General features: G+C 38.6%; 1 protein-coding gene across 1 annotated transcript; it reads left to right on the top strand.

Annotated features, from left to right (window-relative positions):
• The first annotated feature begins 340 nt into the window (after window positions 1-340).
• On the top strand, window positions 341-3,116 carry LOC126629520 (uncharacterized). Its single transcript, XM_050299588.1, has 5 exons — window positions 341-776; window positions 1,208-2,015; window positions 2,143-2,230; window positions 2,313-2,570; window positions 2,880-3,116. Exons 1-5 carry the CDS (start codon window positions 341-343, stop codon window positions 3,114-3,116), a joined length of 1,827 nt encoding a protein of 608 aa, XP_050155545.1.
• Window positions 3,117-16,748: the final 13,632 nt, after the last annotated feature.

Genomic DNA, 16,748 nt, shown 5'->3' with positions numbered 1-16,748 from the left:
CTTTATCCTGGTTGTGAGAACTTTTCTGTTTTAAGCTTTATTGTAGAGTTGATGCATATTAAGTGTCTCTCTCTTATGGGTAACAAGCATTTTGACATGCTACTTAATTTGTTAAAAAGATCTCATCCAAAAGAAGCATATATTCCATCAACAAATAATGATGCAAAAAAGATGCTACAAGAGTTGGGGTTGAGGTACGAATCAATTCATGCTTGCAAGAACAATTGTGCATTATTCTGGAAGACTAATGAGAAACTTGATAAATGTCCCGAGTGTGGTGAGCTGAGGTACAAGCCTTGTTTTGGAAAGCGCAAGAAGATCCCACCATACTGCAAAAGACATGAATTGGCACAAAGAGAGAAGGGTTAATGAAGAGGGGTTTCTTAGGCATCCAGCTAATTCAAATGAGTGGAAAGAGTTTGATAAACAATATCCTTTGTTTGCCCAAGACTCGAGAAATGTTAGGTTAGGCCTTGCTACAGATGGTTTTAATCCGTTTGCAAATATGAGTAAACCTTATAGTATGTGGCCAGTTATTCTTGTGTGTTACAATCTTCCACCTTGGAAATGCATGAAGGCAGTGTTCTCCATGTTGACTTTACTTATTCCTAGACCAAATGCACCTGGGAAGGAGATTGATCTGTATCTTTGTCCATTAGTGGATGAGTTAAAAGAATTGTGGGTGGATGGTATTCAAACTTTTGATGCATCTACAGGGGAAATTTTTCGTATGCATGCATGTATTTTATGGACCATTAATGACTTTCCTGCCTACGGTAATTTGTCTAGTTGGAGCACAAAAGGCTACTTAGCATGCCCGATTAGCAATAAAGATATAACATCACAAAGGATAACAAATAAAATATTTTACATGGGCCATAGAAGATTTCTACCTTGTGGTCATGCTTGGAGAGAAATGAGTATTGAATATAATGGTCGTACTGAACATAGGCTTCCTCCTAAAGTTCTCTCTGGTGCTGAAATATTGCAACAATTAGATAAAGTCAGAAGCTTTAGTCCTAGAAAATATGAGAACAATAGAGAAAGGGATCAACCACGAGTGGCTGAAGAGTTGAATTGGACAAAGAAGAGTATTTTCTTCGAGTTAGAGTATTGGTCGAAGCTAAGGTTGAGACATAATATTGATGTTATGCATGTTGAAAAAAATATATGTGATAGTGTAATGGGGACATTGTTGAATATTAAGGCAAAACAAAAGACACAGATAATGCTCGTCGAGACTTGGAAGCTATGAACATCAGGTCAAATCAGCATTTGAGACTTGAAAGCGGAAAAATGAGAAAACCACATGCTAGATATGTACTAAAAACGCCCCAGCGTAGGGAATTTTGTAAGTTTCTAAAATCTATCAAATTTCCTGATGGGTACGCTGCCAATATCTCTAGAAATGTGAGCATCAATGATGGAAAGATATCTGGTTTAAAGAGTCATGATTGCCATGTTTTACTTCAGCGCCTTCTCTCAGTTGGTATTCGTCCCTTTTTTGATACAAAAGTGTGCAATGCTCTTATTGAATTATCTATTTTCTTCAAGAATATTTGTGCTAGAACGCTAAGAGTGTCAGACTTAGAGCGTATGGAGAAGGAGATTGTTATAACTTTATGCAAACTTGAGATTATTTTTCCTCCTGCCTTCTTTGATATAATGGTTCACCTGGTTATCCATTTACCTCGTGAAGCCAAACTTGGCGATCCTGTTAACAATCGATGGATGTATCTGATTGAAAGGCTCTTAGGTAAACTGAAAAAATATGTTAAAAACAAAGCTCGTCCTGAAGGTTCACTAATAGAAGGATATATTGTAAATGAATCAATGACGTTTTGCTCATTGTACTTACGTGGGGTTGAAACAAGCTTCAATCCAAATGAGCGAAATGATGACAGAAGAAATGATCAAAAAGTGGGTGGTTTGTCAGTATTCTCCCAAAAAGTACGTCCATTTGGAGGTAGAAAGTTTATATTGTTGCCTAAAAAGGAAATTGATAAAGCTCATTGGTTTGTGCTCCACAATTGTGATTAGGTTCAACCATATCTTATGTAAGTAATCTTCTAGGTCATCTATATATTCTCATTTTTATGTATTATAGCATTAATTAAATATTTGTTTTTCTTACTTGTTTAGTGAACATATGGAAGAATTAAAGCTAAAAAGCAATGAAAATTTATGTCAAAGGCAGGAACAAGAGTTTCCTAAATGGTTTGAAAATCGGGTAAGTTTTGTAACATGTTTATGTTTGAAAATATGTGTCATTATTTTCCTATAAATAATTAGTGTTTTTATAATATTACTAGATATATGGCTTGAGAGAAATGGGATCATTGGAAGCCACTGATGATCTACATTATTTGTCATTCAAGCCTGATGTCCGCGTGCATACATACACTGGGTGTATTGTTAATGGAGTTCGCTTTCAGACAAAAGGTCGTGACAATAATCGTACCACACAAAATAGTGGAATTTTTGTCTCTGTGGAACATAGTGATTGTAGTCATGATTACTATGGTGTTTTAGAAAGTGTGTTGGAACTAACTTACATCAATTGCAATAAGGTATTTTTGTTCAAATGTTTGTGGTTTAACACTGACTCGACTCACAAAGACCCTAAGTAGAGAAAGATACGTCAAGATTATCATCTTTCAAGCATCAATGTAAATTCATTGTGGTATAAGGATGATCCTTATATACTTGCTGAACAAGCATAATAAGTGTTTTACATTGATGATTACAAGTTAGGTTCTAGCTGGAAAGTCGTGCAAAGAGAGCAATGCAGACATGTATGGGATGTTCCAGAAAATGATGCAACTGAAGAGGTAGATGAAGATATCGAACCAACTACTAATAATAATGTTTACTAAGAGGATGAGTTCAATGAAGTTCGATGGGCTGTTCAAGAAGATCAAGAAAATCTCTTATCAAGTGATGATGAGATGGACGAAGATTCTGAAGATGAGCCTCCTATCTATGCTGTAGAAAGTGATCCAACTTATTGGGTGAATTCAAGACACGACGACGAGGATTCTGAAGAAGATAATCCATTGGATGATGGTGAAGATGAAGAAATTCTAAGTGACGATAGTGATGGCAGTGACTACTAAGATTTTTCTAATGTAGTTTTTGATTTTTGAACTTTTGGTAGTGCCATGATGTGCTTGCATGTTTTTAATTTTTGCATTTTCATATGGTTATTGTCTTTGGCATCTGAGGGGTAAGGTGCGATAGTTTCCCCTAATCAATTGTAATTATTCATTGTCCATATTCATATAACTAATTTGTCGTGTTGTTAAGCTTTCTTAAATAACTTGCATATTTTAACTTTGTTAGTTTTTTTCTTCTCGAATAATATCACTATGGTAGGCAAAAGGAACCGAATCCCTCATGACTCTTCAAGTGAGGCATCAACTGATAATCCACAAATTAGAGTTGCTGATGTGATACCTTTAAGCAATACAGTTGCTGCTGTTATATCATCAGTCAATACCCAGGGAAGTGCTAATGGTATGCCTTTTTATTTTGAATGTTATATTTATTAGGTTGCTTAATTGAAGTGATTTTCTTCTCAAGTGTTTGAATATATTCTGTGTCAGAGTTATGACGTGTTAATGGTGCAAACATTATCTTAACACACAAATTTAACCCTCTTTTGACAATTGTAGTACAAGTATAAGTAGGGATCGTTCTAGACCGGAGATTAGGAGGGCCTGCTAATAACCTCTAAACTGACTCAAAAACATAAAACTAAACTTAAAAACACTTAACAAGACTCACAAGACTCAAAGCGAACTTAAAATACTCAAAACAGCTTAAAACAACCAACTAAACTTAAACTAGACACTAGGAAGGACTTTGGACGAAAATTGACTTTTACTTAAATCAAAACACTTAAAAACACAAACTAAAACAGATTTGAAACACTTTGAAACAAGAAACTAAAACGGGGGGTTTTGATTTGGATGAAGTTGAAACAAACAAACAAGTATGAAAAACTAGACGGATTGTAAAACGAATGTGAGAAATAAGATGATAAATGGGATAGCTAGAGGCTTTTTCTCCACACATGACATGTATGCAAATAACTCGATTTCCAGTTACTACTTCATTGAATTATGAACGACAATGCTCCAAATTAACCGTGACATCACTAGTTAACTCTCAGATTTTCCTTGTTTTATTGGATTGGATGACATCATTCGACAACCCAAAACATACTTCTAAAGTTCCCTACATGATATCATAATAGGGATACAATCAAAGATCATTACGTTTAATGAAAATCATAAGCATTGACAAAGCACTTGCAACTATGACATCATGTCACTCATGCTAGGAATTGAACTTAACGCGATCGTTTATAAGCGACCTTCACTACATGTGAATATAAGTTTGTAACGATTATGTGAAACTTCCTTATATTCTAGCAATGGATTTATGCATGCCAATTAAGTGTCAACCCTTAATTAACAAATACAAATAAGTTATCAATCAAATAGTTAAGCCAATTGCATTCACGATTCAAGAGTTCATAACTGGAATTTATCAAATTATATTGCACACATAATCATGGCTTTGAAATCACCCCTAGCCAAGAGGGGTTTATGTTGGAAATGTGCCCTAAAACCAATCATATGATGATACTTTACGGACATTTCACATGTTAAACTAATCTAGTTTAATATCAAGGGCAAAGATTATTGTTTGAGCCGTCTCATATAAATGTTATATGCTTAAATAATAAGTCCAAGGAATATGTGATTGGGAGAATGCAATCTAAAGAAGTTAGATTCATGAGACCAGTCTTTCGTAGACACATCCTAAACGTTCCTAATCAAAGGATTGCCAATTGGGCATTGACAGTCCGTTAAGATCAGTACGTGCTGTGTCTTCTCTCAAGGAGAGTGACTAGTCTCGAGTCATTGGTGTGTGTGACATCAAGACAAGTACGTAGGTGCTCAATAGAGAATGAGTTCACTGAACACGATCAACGAAGAGTTCTCATATTCATGTCACATGAGAACTCATGGTTGGGATAATGCAAAGTAGTCCTTTGACCTGAGGCATCATAGTTGTCTTGTGGTTAAGTCCTTGATCTTTGATTATGTCAAAAGTCACTCCAAAAGGAGGGTGTCCACGGCATAGTTGGGGTTAAGCCACTTAGCCATGGAGGCAAGTGAATGCGCAACAAGGGATCTCTAACCTTCAAACCGTTTGGGGGAGAATACTCTATGATATGATTTAGAATCTCTGGCCAGAGTATGAATGAGATTTAGGAAAGTCGTTCCAAATCACATTCAAGGTAATCATATAAGCACACGAATCACATTGGATAGTAGACATGAATAAACTATCAAACCAAACAATGTGGTCAAGAGTATTGTATTAGAGAAAGACCGTATTGCATTTGTAATCCTAAACTGAATAGGTTCTCTACCTCTTCTGATTAGCTTGGGTAACCATGATATGCTGCTAGGTGTCACTCTTGGTTTGTGGAAGCCCTAAACGTGTATAAACACTAAAGGGAGAATTGAAAGTAAGTTTCAATTCACAATCGATTTGAAAGAATTTTAATCGCCCACTGCCTCGCTAAAAGGAACATAATGGATCGTACACCGTGTAAGGTGGAGATTGAAGAAACAATGGAGATGAGTAAGAATAATTAAATGGTTTAATTATTTATGGCAAAGATTAATTAATATGTTAATTAATCAAACGAATAAGTTCGTTAAAGACCTCGGGATAGTTTTGGACCTTAAGGCCCAATGGGTTTTGAACGTCAAGCCCATTGACTTAAGTTGTATGACAATTTAATGAATAAAGATTCACAAAGGCCCAAAAGCCCAAATCCCTTATGTGGCTGGCCATGTGTGTTGAATTAGGGTTTTTGGTTCTTTAGGTCATTTAAAGAAGTGACTATATAAAGAACTTTATAGCCTAAAATTCAAAAAGGGTTCTTTTGGAGAAAATTGGAGAGAACATGTCTCTCCCTTTTCTCTCTAGGAGGCCGGCCCCCTTGGAGGGATTAGCTAGCAATCTCACTCCTCCAAGGTCACTCATTTCTTCTCCAATCTAACCTTGGTGTAGACACTTAGAGGTTCTCAATTTTGGGAACTTGGAGAACCATATTCTTCCACACAAATAAACTCACAAAAACAACTCTTTTTGGGTTTTTCAAAACAAGTTTTCAAATTTTTATGAGATTTTCGGATTTTTATGTCAAAACACACTAAAACACTCCAAAATAGCTTTAAAACACTTAAAAATAGCAAGGAACAACACTAGAAGTAATGGGTGATAAACTCCTACGAATTTCATGCAAATCAATTTGGTTACCCCCCCCCCCCACACTTAAATCAAACATTGTCCTCAATGTTTCAAGCATAAACTCACACAAAAACAAGCAAACAAACAAACAACAAATAAACATGACAAGTATAGCAAAGTAAAAACCAGACAGAGTAGAGTTTAAGAACGCAAATCTAGTTTTGGAGATAGATGATCTTGTTGACTTTCCACAGCTTTGATCTCGAACTAGTTTGGAATTCTGAGTGAGGAATATTAGAGTTCCTTGGTTGTGCAGTCTGCATTCTTCTCTGCTTGTTTCTTCTGCACGGCAGGCAGGCACGAGATAGAGGTGATGGTCTGTTTCTTTCTTCAATCTTTCCAAGTGCCGACCATTTGCTTTCTTTCTCCTTGTCCTTAGCTGAGGATGAATTAGCACATTGTCTCCGCATGCTTCGAGGTATCATTTTCACTTCCCTTATCTGTTCCCCAGGCAGAAGTGGTAGACGAAGAGGAAGCATAAGATGTTAAAGATGAGTACTCGATAGCAAGACTAGGTAAGCAATCAGGAAGGGGTTCCAGATCGGCTGATTGCTCTCTTTCTCCTTGTCCCGCAGATGAAAACAACGACAAGAAGAAGGATAGGGAGAAAGCATGATATGAGATACTCTTGCTTTCAACCTTCATGATATGAAATACTTTTGCTTTTGATGGGTTATTTGTAGAGGTATCCCAAGGAATAAGGAACACTGAGTGACTCGAGAGGCTTTGTTGGGAAGGCATTCTCGGAGATGAAGAAGGGTTATGTATGTCTGCCTTGCAATGGGGGGTGAAGGTCGACATTTATATGAATTAATAACCGGTACTATTCTTTCACTCTTGTCGGCAACCGTTGAATGATTAAATAGTAATCTTCACGTGCTTTCTACATCACCAGAAGTCTTCGACAGATTGCCCATAATTTCCGCAAGGCTGAGTGTGCATATGACAGATGCTGACACATCTGGAAAAGTAAATGCCTCTTCGATATCTGAAATCGGTGCTTCGACAAATTGCCCGTGATTTTCGCAAGCTGAGTGTGCATGTGACAGATGCTGACACGTTTGGAAAAGCAAATGCCTCTCCAATTTCTGAGCTTGCCTCTTCAATTTCTGAGCTTGCCCCATTGATTTCTGAGCTCCGTCCAGTGCAGAGGTTGCATGTGACAAGTGCGGACAAATCTGGAATAGAGGATGGCCCGTGGTTTCTAAGCAAGCCCAGCTTTTGAGAAAGCTAGCGCCTCTTCGATTTTTGAATTGGCCTCTTCGATTTCTGAGCTCGCCTCTTCGATCTTTGAAATCCCGTCAAGTGCTGATTTTTATAGAGGATAAGCAGTTCGTTTCTAAGCACACTTGAGTTTCTGCCCATAGAACTCCATTCATTGCACTTCTAAGATCTCGATTTGTTCGACCTCTTTTTTCTTCAACACCTTTGAAAATCTATGGCCCCTCCGATCATCGTTTTGACTTGAACCTTGGTGAAGAGGCATCCATGCCTTCTCCAGACAACATATGGTGCCCATCCTTCATATCCCCTACTGGTCCTCTTACCGTTGGGGATTCAGTGATGAAGAATGATATGATCGCTGCGGTGGTGGCCCGAAACCTTGTCACTCCTAAAGATAACATACTACTTTCCAAACGGTCTGATGAGTTGGCTAATAAGGATTCTCTGGCTCTCAGTGTGCAGTGTGCGGGTTCTGTGTCTAATATGGCCCAACGTCTATTTGCTCGAACCCGTCAAGTTGAATCATTGGCTGCTAAAGTGATGAGTCTCAAGCAGGAGATTAGAGGGCTCAAGCATGAGAATAAATAGTTGCACAAGCTTGCACATAACTATGCTACAAACATGAAGAGGAAGATTAACCAGATGCAGGAATATGATGGTCAGATTTTACTTGATCATCAGAGGTTTGTGGGTTTGTTCCAATAGCATTTGCCTTCGTCTTCTGAGGTTGCACCGCGTAGTAAAGCTCCAAATGATCAACCTCTGATACCTCCTCCTTTTGTGGCTCCGCCGACTGCTAATGCTCTGCCGACTACTGAGACTTCTCCTGAGCAGCCTTTGTGAAGGCTCCCTCTTGTATTTTTCTGCCTCCTGTTCATTTTCAACGAATTTTAATGTAAAATACCTTGCATATCTGTCAATGTTTCAAAATAAACCCACAACAAAAACAATTAAACAAGCAACAAATAAAAATGACAATCATGGAAAAATAAAATTGCAGAAAAGGGAAGGTTTTTAGGAACGTAAAACATGGGTTGCCTCCTAAGAAGCACTTGCTTTAACGTCTTGCAGCCGGACGAAACTTCCTTCTAAGCTTGGATAGGGCCCACGACACTGAGTGAGATTTCTTCCACAATCTGCCCCACATCACTCTCATAGTATAGCTTCAGGCGATGCCCGTTCACTTTGAATTCGTCGTCGTTCCTTAAGCTTTTAACTTGGACTGGACCATGGGGAAAAACATTAGTGACAACAAATGGCCCAATCCACTTAGACCGTAACTTACCAGGGAACAATCTTAGACGAAAATTGAATAGTAGCACTTTCTGTCCAATTGAGAATGTTTTTCCCCGAATCATTTTGTCATGAAACGCCTTTGTTTTCTCCTTGTAAATTCGTGCATTCTCATAGGCTTCGTTCCATATCTCCTCAAGTTCATTCAGTTGGAGCTTCCTATTCATTCCAGCAGCATCTAAGTCCAAATTGAATGTTTTCACAGCCCAGTGCGCTTTGTGCTCCAGTTCCACAGGTAGGTGACACGGCTTGCCGTAGATTAGTCGAAATGGAGACATCCCTAGAGGTGTTTTGTAGGCAGTACGATATGCCCACAGTGCATCATCTAAACGCAAGCTTCAATCCTTCCGGTTTGGCCCAACAGTCTTCTCCAAGATTTGCTTGATTTCTTTATTGGAGACTTCGGCTTGGCCACTTGTTTGAGGGTGGTATGGTGTGGAAACCCGATGCTTCACATTGTACTTTTTAAATAGCGCCTCAATGGTGCGATTGCAAAAGTGGGAGCCTCCATCGCTTATGAACACCCTCGGCATGCCAAATCTGGAAAAGATGTTAGCCTTGATAAAATCTGCCACCACTCTAGAATCGTTAGTATGGGTGGCTTTGGCTTCCACCCATTTCGACACATAATCCATGGCCAGCAAAATATAAGTAAAACCATATGAGGGCGGAAAGGGTCCCATGAAATCCATACACATACATCAAAGATCTCCACATTAAATATGGGGGTTTGCGGCATTTGGTCTTTGGCACCGATTGTACCTGTTCTTTGGCATCTATCACAAGTTATACAAAATGTTCTAGCATCCTTAAACAATCTAGGCCAATAGAAACCACTCTCTAAAACCTTAGGGTTGTCCTTTGGGTGCCAAAATGACCCCCACATGCATAACTATGGCAAAATGCAAGAATTGAATTAAACTTGGAATTGTGCACACATCTACAAATAATCTGGTCAGGACAATACTTCCACAAATATGGATCATCCCACACATAAAATCGTGCATCATTTATGAGTTTATCACGCTTGTATTTATCTAGAGTGCTAGGAACTTGTTTTGTAACCAAATAATTGACCAAATCAGCATACCAGGGCACACTTACCTTTAGGGACTGTAATTGCTCGTCAGGGAAGGTCTCTAGAATGGGTAAGGAGTCATCCTCGTGCACCAAACGGCTGAGGTGGTCAGCCACCACGTTTTCACTCCCCTTTTTGTCTCTTATTTCAATGTTGAACTCTTGAAGTAGGAGCATCCAACGAATCAGCCTTGGTTTGGCCTCCTTCTTGGTGAGGAGGTACTTCAACGCTGCATGGTCAGAATATACAATCACTTTAGTGCCAAGTAAGTATGAACGAAATTTATCTAAAGCAAATACAACTGCAAGAAGTTCTTTCTCAGTGGTAGAATAATTCAATTGAGCATCATTTAGTGTCCGGGAAGCGTGGTGGATGACGTGGGGCTGTTTGTTCCTCCTTTGGCCTAAAACAGCACCAATGGCATAATCAGATGCATCACACATTAGCTCAAATGGAAGGCTCCAATCTGGTGGCATGATGATGGGGGCCGACGTCAACATGTCCTTGAGGGTTTTGAAAGCGGTCTCAGACTCCTTGTTGAACTCGAAGGCTACTTCCTTTTGGAGTAAACGGCAAAGGGGTTGGGCGATTTTTGAGAAATCCTTGATGAATCTCCTATAAAATCCTGCGTGGTCAAGAAAAGAATGAACCTCCCTCACCGAAGTGGGAGAGGGTAAGTGACGTACAAGATCTATTTTAGATTTATCAACCTCAATCCCTTTTTCTGATATGATATGCCCCAAAACCATGGAAGAAAATATCCAAAATATCGCCGATATATCGGCGATATTTTCGTTTTTTTGGGTTATCGATATTTTAATGAGTATCCAATGAGTTTTCGTCAAAATATCGCGATATTATCAATATTATCGATAATATCGCGATATTAGATATAATATCGCTGAATATCGCGATATTATGCTATAATATCGCGATATTAATCCAAAAATTCCTGAAAATTTTGAAAAGTCTCAAGTTTGAGCATGGAGGGGTTCGAACCCCTCCCACTTAACTCCTTAAGGCCTTAACCACTATACCACTTGTGTTGTTGTGATAATATGCTACAATATTAATATATATGCTTTTGTTTTGAATTCTTTTTACAAGAAACAAATTTGCACATTTTCCAAATTTTTTGTGGTATTATATTTTAAATTGTGTTAATTAATTACTTAGTCAATGGCATGTGGTTTTTAATTTTTCTATTTTTTATTTGGTCACTTACATGGTAGGGCTGGAAAAAATTCCGGAAAATCCCAAACCAAACCGAAAAAGTCTCAAACCCAAATCGAAAAATCCCAAACCAAAACCATCCTGAAGTTCAGGAATCCCATCCCGAAAAATACCGAAATTTTCGATATGGGATTGGTTTCCAAATCCCATTTGTTTGGTAATCCCGAAAAATACCGAAGTCTTCGGTTTCCTATTGACTTTTGGGTTTTGGTTCTTGAAAACCATTGCCATGGTTGCTAACTACTCTTCAAAATACACTCACTCTACACATAGAGATGATGAAGATAGTGAAAATTTTGAACATCATAGGAACTCTATGTGGTACTAAGTCACTCATGTATCTTACCATACAATGTATAAAGTGTAAAATATTGTACTAATTCATTATATATAAATGATTATGGTGTGTTTAGACTTCTTTCATTAATTTCTACATATTTTCTACACTCACAATGTTTGTCAGCTCGCTATATAATCAACTTGATAATGTTAAATTCATCATGCAATGCATTTCCTTCCAATTTTTTGTGATAAACTAATAGATAATTGACTAAATAAACATCCTGCAAAGTTTCAATAAAAATTTCCAAGTTTTTCTTACAATTTCCGTGGTTTCCATGTAATTTTTATCGATATCGATATTATCCCGATATTTCCATCGATATTTCCGTGTTTTCGGACTACCGATATTTCCGATATTACCGATATTTTCTTCCTTGCCCAAAACTATACCTTGTTTTACCATAAAATGGCACTTTTCCCAATTCAAGACAAGATTAGTTTTGATGCATCGTTGTAAGATCAGAGTAAGATTATTCAAGCATGCATCAAATGAGTCACCAAAGACACTAAAGTCATCCATAAACACTTCAATGATCTTTTCCACAAATTCTGAGAAAATACTTACCATACACATTTGGAATGTGGCTGGTGCGTTGCATAGCCCAAATGGCATGCGTCGATAAGCAAAGGTACCAAAGGGACATGTGAAGGTAGTCTTTTCTTGGTCATCGGGAGCTATCACAATCTGATTATAACCCGAATAGCCATCAAGAAAACAATAAAATGAATGACCGGCTAACCTTTCCAGCATTTGATCAATAAAGGGCAGCGGGAAATGATCTTTTCTTGTCGTAGCGTTGAGCTTCCGATAGTCAATACAAACTCTCCATCCAGTTTGGATTCGGGTGGGCACAAGCTCATTATCTTCATTTTTTACCACAATGACTCCGAACTTCTTAGGAACAACTTGGACCGGCGAGACCCAATGGCTATCAAAAATTGGGTAAATCACTCCACAATCTATTAGCTTGATGATTTCCTTCTTTACAACGTCCATCATGGGTGGATTGAGCCGGCGTTGTGGTTCTCTAGATGGTTTGGCTCCTTCTTCCAAGAGTATTCAATGCATACAAGTGGTAGAGCTAATTCCCTTGATATCGGCCAATGTCCACCCAATGGCAGTTCTATATTCCCGAAGCACCCTCACCAACTTGTCCTCCTCTTGTGCAGTGAGTGAAGAAGAGATGATGACGGGCAACGTCTCTTGCTCTCCCAAAAACACATATTTCAAATGGCTAGGCAATGGTGTAAGCTCTAGTGAAGGGGGCTGGATTACAGAAGGAAGCAACTTGTTAGTCGAAATGGGAATTGAAATTAGGTTAGGAGACTTACCAATATGCCTTGGATTTGACTCTAGGGCAACAAACCATTTCCACCAATTCTTCTTGAATAGGCACGGCAAGATGTTCCTTATTGTTGCCGTGTGCATGCCTAAGTGCTAACCCTTCGTTTTTTAGTCTAATGCTTTGCGTGAGAGTCTTTTCAAGTGCATCCTCATTCAAATCATCAAGGAATTCCTGCGCCCAAGAGTCAATCACATCAATAGAGAAACAAGAGTGACCATCATAAGGATATCTCATAGCATCAGAAATATTGAAATCAATAACTTCCCTATCAAATTCCATGGTCAATGTTCCCTTGAATACATCTATCTTTGTACGGGCAGTCTTCATGAATGGTTAGCCAAGTAATATTGGTAATTGAGAGGAATGGCTCGAGTCTTCCATTTCAAGCATGTAGAAGTCTGCCGGAAAGACTAGGTGATTCACCTGCACTAAAACATCCTCCAAAACACCTTTTGGATACGCATTAGATCTATCTGCCAGTTGAATGACCACTCCATCATTTTTTAATTCTCCCAAGTTCATAGATGCATATATTGAATAAGGCATGACATTTATTGATGCACCTAGATCTAACATGGCAGATTCAAAGCTAGTATTTCCTATAACACAAGGAATTGTAAAACTGCCTGGATCTTTGCACTTAGGAGGTAGTTTTCGTTGTAACACAGCTGAGACATTCTCACTTACCCTTACCACCTCTTTGTTTGAAGCCCTCTTCCTTGTAGTGCACAGCTCCTTCAGGAACTTAGCATACTTGGGGACTTGTTTAATTGCATCTAGAAGTGGAATGTTGACTTGCACCTTTCTAAATGTATCAAGGATGTCTTTGTCACTCTCATCCTTCTTTGATTGTATAAACCTGCGAGGAAAGGGTGCATTGGTTGGAATGGAATTAGAAATCATGGAATTTGAACCCAACTTACCTTTGGTGGTCGAATTAGGATGTGTAGGTGGCTGCGGCAACGATTGCTCAATCCTTGCTGAGGGCAGGCCTTGTTCTTTCTCCTCAAATTGCATATTTTCGTCCTCCTTTTGATTGGATTTAGATGGGCTGGGATCAGATCCAACTTCTTGTCCACTTCGCAAGGTGATGGCTTTGGCAGATTCGAAGCCTCCCTTTGGATTCACATCCGTCGAACTAGGTAACTTACCTGGCTCTCTACTAAATTGCCCCATGAACTCAACCATTTGTCCCATCTATCTCTTCAATTCAGTCGCATCTCAAGCTTGATTTTTCACTTCCTTGGCGTAATTGTGCATATCTTTGGCTTGATTTTCCTGACCCTTCGCCAACGTAGTTAGTAACTGAATAACTTGAGCATTATCAAAAGACAAACCTGAGTTATTTTGGGCAGGCTGTGTTTCGGGTTGTGAGGGTGCATACGACCTTTGATAGAATCCCAGAGGTTGTTGTCTGAATGCACTTTGTTGTTGGGTTTGTTGGGGCTCCCTCCATTTGAAATTTGGATGATCTATCCAACCTGGATTGTATGTATTCAAGAACGGATCATTCCTTGGTTGGTTTTGACTCCCAAAACCCACGGCGTTGGCAGATTCCCACCCTCCATTCTCGATCAATTGAGGGCACTTATCCGTGAGATGTCCATTCATTGAGCACACGCCACAAGCAGCTACACTTTGTTCTTTTGGTTTTTCAACCACCTATGAAAGAAGAGTAGTAAGTTTAGCCATTTGATTTTGAAGTTCGGAAATAGCACTTACCTCATTAACTTGTTGTTGTCGTGGGTTGTCTCTTTGACCAACGCCTTCATATTGTTAAGCATTCAATGCTTGATTAGCAATTAAGGTCTTGGCAGCCATGGGTGTTTTGTCCACCAAAGCTCCTCCCGCTGAGGCGTCTAACATTTGGCGTTCAATTGGTAGAAGCCCTTCGTAGAAATATTGAAGAAGAAGCTCCTCCTTCATCTGGTGTTGTGGACATGAAGCAACAAGGGTTTTAAAACGCTCATAGTAAGTGGGAAAGGATTCACCTTTGTTTTCCTGAATGCCACTAATCCTTTTGCGTAGTAGAATGACTCAAGAAGTTGGGAAAAACTTCTCCAAAAATGCCCATTTCATTCTCTCCCATGATGTGACGGTTCCGGGGGCTAGCTCATACAACCAATCTTTAGCCTTTTCCAAGAGATAAAAGGGAAAAGCCTTCATTTTCATAATGCTCCCATCAACATTCACAGGGGTCATGCTCGAACAAACAACCTCGAACTCCTTCAAATGTTTATTAGGATCTTCTATGGACAACCCATGGAACTTAGGAATATGATGCAATAAAATGGACTTTAATTCGAACTCGTCGGTCTTGTTTTGGGCCGCCCTTGGATATTGAATGCATAAAGGCAGAGCATTGTCCAATCCCGAAGCGGAAAGCTCCTTGATTGTTCGATTGTCTACTGCCATATCTTGGACTTCTTCAAAAGTCCTTGTCGTGGCCTCCTCTTGCTCTTCTACTTTGTCTTCTTCAATATCTGGTGCAGGTTGAGATGGTTGGGGATCTTGTTGATTCCTTGCTCGTCTCAAAGTTCGTTCAAAATCGTTGTCAAATTCAAAGATGTGCTTATGAACAGGTTGAGAACTTCGAGTCATAAACCACCTAAAACAAGAAAACAAGTAAAATTAGCAACTAGGAACAAAAATACATGAAAATAAACAAAAAGAAATTATAAAGGATTAGCAAAGTTGCTAATCCCCGGCAACGGCGCCAAAAACTTGGTGCGAAAATTATCTTAACACACAAATTTAACCCTCTTTTGACAATTGTAGTACAAGTATAAGTAGGGATCGTTCTGGACCGGGGATTAGGAGGGCTTGCTAATAACCTCTAAATTGACTCAAAAACATAAAACTAAACTTAAAAACACTTAACAAGACTCACAAGACTCAAAGCCAACTTAAAATACTTAAAACAGCTTAAAACAACCAAATAAACTTAAACTAGACACTAGGAAGGACTTTGGATGAAAATTGACTTTTACTTAAATCAAAACACTTAAAAACACAAACTAAAACAGATTTGAAACACTTTGAAACAAGAAACTAAAAAGGGGGGTTTTGATTGGGATGAAGTTGAAACAAACAAACAAGTAAGAAAAACTAGACGGATTGAAAAACGAATGTGAGAAATAAGATGATGGATGGGATAGCTAGAGGCTTTTTCTCCACACGTGACATGTATGCAAATAACTCGATTTCCAGTTACTACTTCTTTGAATTATGAACGACAATGCTCCAAATTAACTGTGACATCACTAGTTAACTCTCAAATTTTCCTTGTTTTATTGGATTGGATGACATCATTCGACAACCCAAAACATTCTTTTAAAGTTCCCTAGACATCATAATAGGGATACAATCAAAGATCATTACGTTTAATGAAAATCATAAGCATTGACAAAGCACTTGCAACTATGACATCATGTCACTCATGCTAGGAATTGAACTTAACGCGATCGTTTATAAGCGACCTTCACTACATGTGAATATAAGTTTGTAACGATTATGTGAAACTTCCTTATATTCTAGCAACGGATTTATGCATGTCAATTAAGTGTCAACCCTTAATTAACAAATACAAATAAGTTATCAATCAAATAGTTAAGCCAATTGCATTCACGATTCAAGAGTTCATAATTGGAATTTATCAAATTATATTGCACACATAATCATGGCTTTGAAATCACCCCTAGCCAAGAGGGGTTTAGCCACTCATATTTACAACAAAACGAAGGGAAATGAATTTAAACATTAGAAACAAAAGAAAGAAAACACCTAAACGCTCCAACGATCCAAGTTGGACAGCAAGCACGTCCAAGCACTTTCCTTCCCTTCCTTTGCTACGGCACAAGGTGTTGATGAGTGTTTGAAGGTTTGCTTGTATGGAG

This window comes from Malus sylvestris, chromosome 1, assembly GCF_916048215.2.
Source record: "Malus sylvestris chromosome 1, drMalSylv7.2, whole genome shotgun sequence".
NCBI classification, from domain to species: domain Eukaryota; kingdom Viridiplantae; phylum Streptophyta; class Magnoliopsida; order Rosales; family Rosaceae; genus Malus; species Malus sylvestris.
This window is presented reverse-complemented; position numbering and strand designations above follow the sequence as displayed.